Below are 6,820 nucleotides of genomic sequence, written 5' to 3'. Positions count from 1 at the left end.
ATATATATATATATATATATATATATATATATATATATATATATATATTTGTTGCAATGTTGCAACTACTGAAGCTGTAAATGTCGAAGAAATTTCAACCGTAGTTATAGGGAATGATAGCAGACCATCCAAACGACTTTGGAATTTCGAAATGGTTTCTAAATACTTCCATATGCCTATGAATCAAGCGGTGAAAGAGTTAAAGATTAAGGAAGCTTCTTTGAAGAAGATATGTAAGAAGGTTGGAATTAATCAATGGCCATATAAGAAGTTGCGTACCTTGGAGCGATTAGCAAAAAATGTCCAAGGGAATACTGATCATAGAGAAATTATAAATGAGCTAGAAAATCAAAGGGAGCAAATGTTAAAGGATCCTAATCTTCAATCAGGCATAGAAAGAAATAAACTTGAAGTTTCATACTTTAAGAAGAGAAAGTATCGAAATTTGACGGAACTTTCTTACTATGCTCCTCTTGCGAGCTCATGTTATGTTTCTAGTAATCCTCTCCCAAAAACTAAGAATGAAGATACAATGTAGCTTTCCTGCACTTAATATTATTTTAATAATGAAAATATTTAGCTTTCCTGCACTTAATATTATTTTAATAATGAAAATATTTCCTTTTCCTGCACTTAATATTATTTTAATAATGAAAATATTTCCTATTTTATAGTGCAAACTCTTGAAAATTCAATAACAAGTAATTCAAATGTAAAAAAAAATAACCATCAAAGGTGAGGTAAGAATGAAATTAGGTGAGGAANAAAGTTCTAACATTTGTTTTGAATTTCTGGTTGTAATAAGTAGTAGTTCTTTGAATAAGTTGTTTGCAAATGCAGGTGTTTTACCGACAAATGAGCTTGATGTATTTGATAGCGTTGATTTATTTGTGGAGGAAAATAATAAACCTGNATCCACTAAGAAATGGAAGGAGATAACCTTAGCTATAGATGTTGTATGTACGTAAAGTATATGTTTACCTTCTTCCTTATGAACTACAGTTTTAAGTATTTGAAAAAATTGAAGTAAATTATAATCATAACATCTCTTTATTTCCTATATTCGGCTGAAAACCAAACAAATGATCTATCAACCAAATNATATATATATATATATATATATTATGAATACAACTACAGATAATGATGTAATTATTGTTCATCTTTATCTGTAGTAGTATTCATAATATATATGTGTGTATACAACTACAGATAAAGATGTAATTATTGTTCATCTTTATCTGTAGTTGTATTCATAATATATATGTATGTGTATATATATATATATATATATATATATATATATATATTTTTGTTGCAGATGCTGAAACTACTAAAGATGTAAATGCCGAAGAAATTTCAATCGTAGTTATAGGGAATGATACCAGACCATCCAAAGGACTTTGGAATTTCGAAATGGTTTCTAAATACTTCCATCTGCCTATGAATCAAGCGGTGNACAATTGGGTATTAAGATAAGATAGATATGCATTAAAAAAAAATTTTCATACATTTATATAGACATATTTGCATTATTATACATTCATACATGCACTTGGGCAATATATTTTGCATGGTATTTTTTACAAAATTGATAATATTAAAATTTCTTAGAGAATTGATATTATAAAAAAAATGTTATTGGAAGCCATCAAGCAAAAGCTGAAACGATTCATTTTCTTCCATCGCTCGTGAAGGTGGATCCACAGTTAAAGGAAGAATATGATCAACCACAAATGAAGGAACAGGAAGGATACAAGGAGAAATAAAACTCATCATTTCTCTGTGCCTTTTCTTTCTGGTACATGCATCTCTAAGTTATTTCGGCTGGATGCAATTTCAAATGTGGATTTGTTAGCATCATTTCTCTTCTATCTTTTATTTCTTTGAGTACTTCTCTCAGTTCAGGGTCATCTTCAATGCTACCCAATTCCTGTATAACGGTTGATTAATACTGATCGAATGATGTTAAAGTGTAATAACAAAAATTACCTTAACATTTTCGGATAATTTCTGTAAGCTGACTAATTGTCGATGAGGCCATCTGAAGATTCCTAATTCCTCACACCTTCTTTTCAAGATTCTGTACTCAACTCTTAGTTCCTTAGCGGCTTTATAAATGGGCATATGGAAATAAGTAGAAAGCATTGCCTTGCTTATTGTTGAAGGATCACGAAAAGTTTTTTTCATCCTCTTGGACTGTCTACGCACTATTTTCTCTATCATGCTCTCCTTTGTACCAGTACTTGTGTCCTGGTTAACAGCTACGGCGTTCGAAGTCGGGGTGATATCCCATTCTATAGGTATAACACTTGCAGAGGGAAGAAGAACCTCATCCATACCTAGTGGATTCAAGGCTGCAACATTGACAATAAGAAATATATATTAAATCATCACATGTGAATGTACAAAATTAAAGTAGGTCGCTTACCGGTGGCCTCGATTAGACGTTCTAGATTATGTTCAAAGTTCCAAAATGGATCAAAGTCCATGTTTAGCAAGGGTTCATCATTATTTTTTGCACTGAAATAAGTCAATGGGAATTGTTCACATTGTGCATCCCAAAACGGATATTCTGAAGCATCTGAGGAAGGGTAGACAAGTTGATTAGTGAATGCAGAGGAGGAGGAAACATGATTTGCCATCTTTGGATAGAAGAAAGTAAAAGATAACTCTTAAAAGTGAAGAAAATATGCAAGTAATTATTTATTCAGAAGTAAAAGAAGAGGATAGCTGCTTGATTGGTTTAAAGAAAATGGAGCTCTCTAGATTTAAAACGTCAAACACACATTCCAATGATATAAGATACTCCGTATCAAATTTTGGAAAAAGAAAATAGTGCATGGTTGAGAGTCATTGATGTTATTCGTTTTATCAAAAGGTAACAGCATATTGGCCGACAGCACAAAAATTGTCAAAAGTGAAATAGTAAAAAGGTAAAAAGTGAGATCGTTTGAAAAATTTTCAGCATAAATTCATTGAAATGCCCAAAAGTTTTAAACAGTTTTTTAATTCAATATTTTCCTTTGACAAAAAAAAATTGCTCTTGGAAAAAAAAAACTTAACAAGTATTAACCACTTTTTAAATTGTTGTCGAACGTCGCAATAAATTCATGCTTTTGTTCGTTCTTAACACTTATTCACATCCTTAATCTTTTAGCCCTTAGAAATTATCAATCACTTAAACATTAACCACATACTTTTCAGAAATGCAAAACTTGTTTCCTTGCTTATATCAGTTTGAACAAAATGATTGTTCTTTGGGTGGTAACAATTCATTTTGGGATGAGATACACTTATCACCACTAAGGGATATTGACTGTCTTTTNAAACTCTTGCACATAGGCAGCGGAAGAATACGCGAAGAACTTTTCATGATTCATCCACAATAAGCAAGGAAATGATTTCCAAATATTTCCATCTGCCTATATATCGAGCCGCCAAGGAACTGAGAGTTGGGTATACGATTTTGANATTTTGGGATGAGATACACTTATCACCACTAAGGGATATTGATTGTCTTTTAAGTAGAGATTTTTATGGAGGCGGAAATAATGCCAGTACTCAACAACAATGTAATGAAACTATTGGTAAAGTTCTAACATTTGTTTTGAATTTCTGGTTGTAATAAGTAATAGTTCTTTGAATAAGTTGTTTGCAAATGCAGGTGTTTTACCGACAAATGAGCTTGATGTATTTGATAGCGTTGATTTATTTGTGGAGGAAAATAATAAACCTGCAAAGATAGATGTAGCAAATTTAAAATTAACAATAGTGAATACAGATATATTATGAATANGAAGGGAAATGTTGCTAAGCGATCCGAATTTGAAGTTGAATCTAGCAGATATTAGGCTCAGGGATTCATGTACCAGAAAGATAAAGTATAGGGAGATGATGAGTCTTCTTCATTCTCCCACCCTTCGTATACATCCCCTTCATATTCCTCCATTAATTGTTGATCCTGCCTTGCCGTTAACTATTGATCGACCTTCACTTGCGACAAAAGAAGACGAATCGTTTAAACTTTTGCTTGATGGCTTTTGATAATATTTTTGAATAATAAGTATTTTTCTAAATATCAATAAATTTTGTAAACTCTTTAATAAAGAGGTTGTAGATGCCAAAGTTAGGCTACTTCCCATTGAGAGGTCATTTATAGCCATAAGATAAAATTGTAATCATTTACAACGCATAATATATTCCATAAATGTATATAACAAATGTCATTGTCGTACGACATGGCTTGCACTTTTTTACCTTGNAATTTTTGTCTTGATAAATGTGAATATATTAGCTTTGAAATACAACTTGTTTTAAACTTATAACATTTATTGGACCTATGATTTAAGCATAACTTGTTGCAAAAGCTGAGCTTTCGCCCCCCAATATTGCATGATGATATTGAACTTGTTGCAAAAGAATTGGTTAAAAATAACTCGTCGTAATTATAAAATGGTAAGTAAGGAAATGATAGCAAGTTATTTTCATTTGCTCATAAATGAGGCAACGGATGAAATTGAACATTGATAAGCAAAAGCATTATTAAGTTTTATATATGCCATGTTGCCTACAAATGCCAAGCAAGTAATTATAAAGGAAATTAAGTTGCCTACAAATGCCAAGCAAGTAATTATAAAGGAAATTAAAAAATTGGTACAAATGTCACAAGTAATTATAAAGGAAATTAAAAAATTGGTACAAATGTCAGATGTCTTTACAGTTGTCATCACTAATCAATTGCAAATGTCAGATGTCTTTACAGTTGTCATCACTAATCAATTGAAAATGTCAGATGTCTTTACAGTTGTCATCACTAATCAATTGAAATGCGCAAATGTTTTAAATAGTGTCGGCTAAATAACTATTATCATTTTACAAAAAAACTGCCTTCGTGAAAAAGAATACTTAAAAAATTATTTCATACTGTTTGCACATACTGTTGTCCTTTGCTATAAATTCGTGGTTTTGTTAGTCTTAGACTCTTCTTAACACTCATTCACACTCTTAGAAATTATTAATCCCTGAAACATTTAGTGCATGCATTTCACAAATGGCAAATATTGCTACTTGCTCATATCAGCTTCAACAAAATGATTGTTCTTCTGATGGTAACAATTCATTTTGGGATGAGGTATATCTATCACCACTAAGGGATAGTGAACCTCTTCTAAGTAGAGATCTTCTTCCAGGTGGAAATAATGTCAGTACTCAACCACAATGTACTGAAACTATTGGTAAGGTTTTAACATTTTGTAGGTAACTCTTGTTTTAATAATTAATAGTTTTTAACAAGTTGTTTGTAAATGCAGGTGTTTTAGCTACAAATCCTGTTGATGTATTTGATAGTGTTGATTTAATTGTCGAGGAAGATAATACAGCTGCAAAGATAGATTTACCAAATTTAAATCTAAATATCTTTGTTAGAAGAAAAAGGACAAAAAAAACTTATCGTGACCCTAATACATTAACTTTAGAATTGCTTTCTAAATATTTTTATATGACCGTTGATCAAGCTGCAGATGAACTACATGTTGGTCGAGCAATTTTAAAGAAAAGGTATAAAGAATTAGGAATTTTGTACTGGCCTCAACGAAAACTCGCTAGTTTGGAGAGGTTATTAAAAAACGTCAAGGTAATTAAGTAATGCTTATTTATCAGCCTTATATTATTTAAGGAGAAATAACAAATTATTTTGTAGGAATTTGGCGGAATCCAAGACGAAAGCAAGCTAAAAAGAGTGATTGAAGAGTTGGAAGATAAGAAAAAATTGATAATACAAAACCCAAATGTTGAGTTGGGTGAGACAACAATAAGACTTAGAGACAAATGTGAAAGGAATAGCTCAAAAAAAAAAAAGGTATGCAAACTTGTTATATCATTCAACAATTCATAAGAGTTCGTTGCAAAGTCATACACTTCCTGATATTTCCGAATTAATACCTGAAGAAATAGATGAAGTGCTAGAGTTTGTACAGAATGATTTTCCAGATTCCAATAATAGAACATAAATTTATAATTATCATGCAATTATACTCTATATAATTCTATTTTTTGACCAATCTAAATTAGTGTGTTTGTGTATGGATTAACGATTTTAGGTGAAGGGAGGGAATTAGAAGTAATATTATGTTCAAATGTTTACAAATTTTCACTCTTTCTATGGATGTCACAAAGGACTAAAATATAACGAGCATATATTTTTTTTTTAAAAAATTACGAAGTGTATAAATTCGACAGTACGTGTACCATTAATATGTAACAAATTAACTAATTTAACCCAATGAAACTTTAATTTCTTATTCATGGACTTATGTTTTCTTGGTTTGTCCTCACTTTCTCGAAAAATGCCAACAGTTTATTATGTATAAACATATTTTTAATTTTTTTTTTCAATATGTTGTTACTTTAACATTTGCTTGTAATTAATGGTTCCAGTTTTAATTTTTTACGTAATAATTATCAGAACCATTTTAAAATTATGTGTAAGCATATTTTGTTTTTTAAATATTTTCTTCTTTGAAGCATATAACTTTAAAAATATCTATATCATGCACCACTTGATATAGACTGTAAATTTTGTAGAATAAAAAAAGTTTCAATTTAAACAAAAATAAAGTTGTTTGTTGCAAGTTTAAATGATAAGTTATTGATGTCGAAAAACACTTTGAAATGGAATACGAAAATACAAATAGTTTGTTACGAATGGCGGAAATATGGCTTAACTAAACTGTTACCACATGTTTTCGAAACCCTTTAAAAATTTAACATTATTTTCTAGGTACATAATATGCATAATATTCATTGGCTCAACCAATTT

At 30.4% G+C, this 6,820-nt stretch overlaps 1 protein-coding gene across 1 annotated transcript; it reads right to left on the bottom strand.

The window, feature by feature from the left end:
* Positions 1-1,813: 1,813 nt before the first annotated feature.
* LOC116033149 (protein RKD1-like) lies at positions 1,814-2,645 on the bottom strand. Its single transcript, XM_031275907.1, has 3 exons — positions 2,432-2,645; positions 1,993-2,357; positions 1,814-1,933 (listed from the first exon to the last, which is right to left on the bottom strand). The coding sequence occupies exons 1-3, from the start codon at positions 2,643-2,645 to the stop codon at positions 1,814-1,816; spliced, it is 699 nt and encodes a 232-aa protein (XP_031131767.1).
* Positions 2,646-6,820: the final 4,175 nt, after the last annotated feature.

The sequence above is a fragment of the Ipomoea triloba genome, chromosome 10 (genome assembly GCF_003576645.1).
Source record: "Ipomoea triloba cultivar NCNSP0323 chromosome 10, ASM357664v1".
In the NCBI taxonomy this organism is placed as follows: domain Eukaryota; kingdom Viridiplantae; phylum Streptophyta; class Magnoliopsida; order Solanales; family Convolvulaceae; genus Ipomoea; species Ipomoea triloba.
This window is presented reverse-complemented; position numbering and strand designations above follow the sequence as displayed.

What these genes read in the sequence shown, in the direction of transcription:
- LOC116033149 (XM_031275907.1), bottom strand. Translation starts at nt 2,645, where the DNA reads ATGGCAAATCATGTTTCCTCCTCCTCTGCATTCACTAATCAACTTGTC. An exon ending in ACGTCTAATCGAGGCCACCG is followed by an intron (nt 2,358 to 2,431) that starts GTAAGCGACCTA and finishes TCAATGTTGCAG; the next exon opens with CCTTGAATCCACTAGGTATG. An exon ending in AATTATCCGAAAATGTTAAG is followed by an intron (nt 1,934 to 1,992) that starts GTAATTTTTGTT and finishes ACCGTTATACAG; the next exon opens with GAATTGGGTAGCATTGAAGA.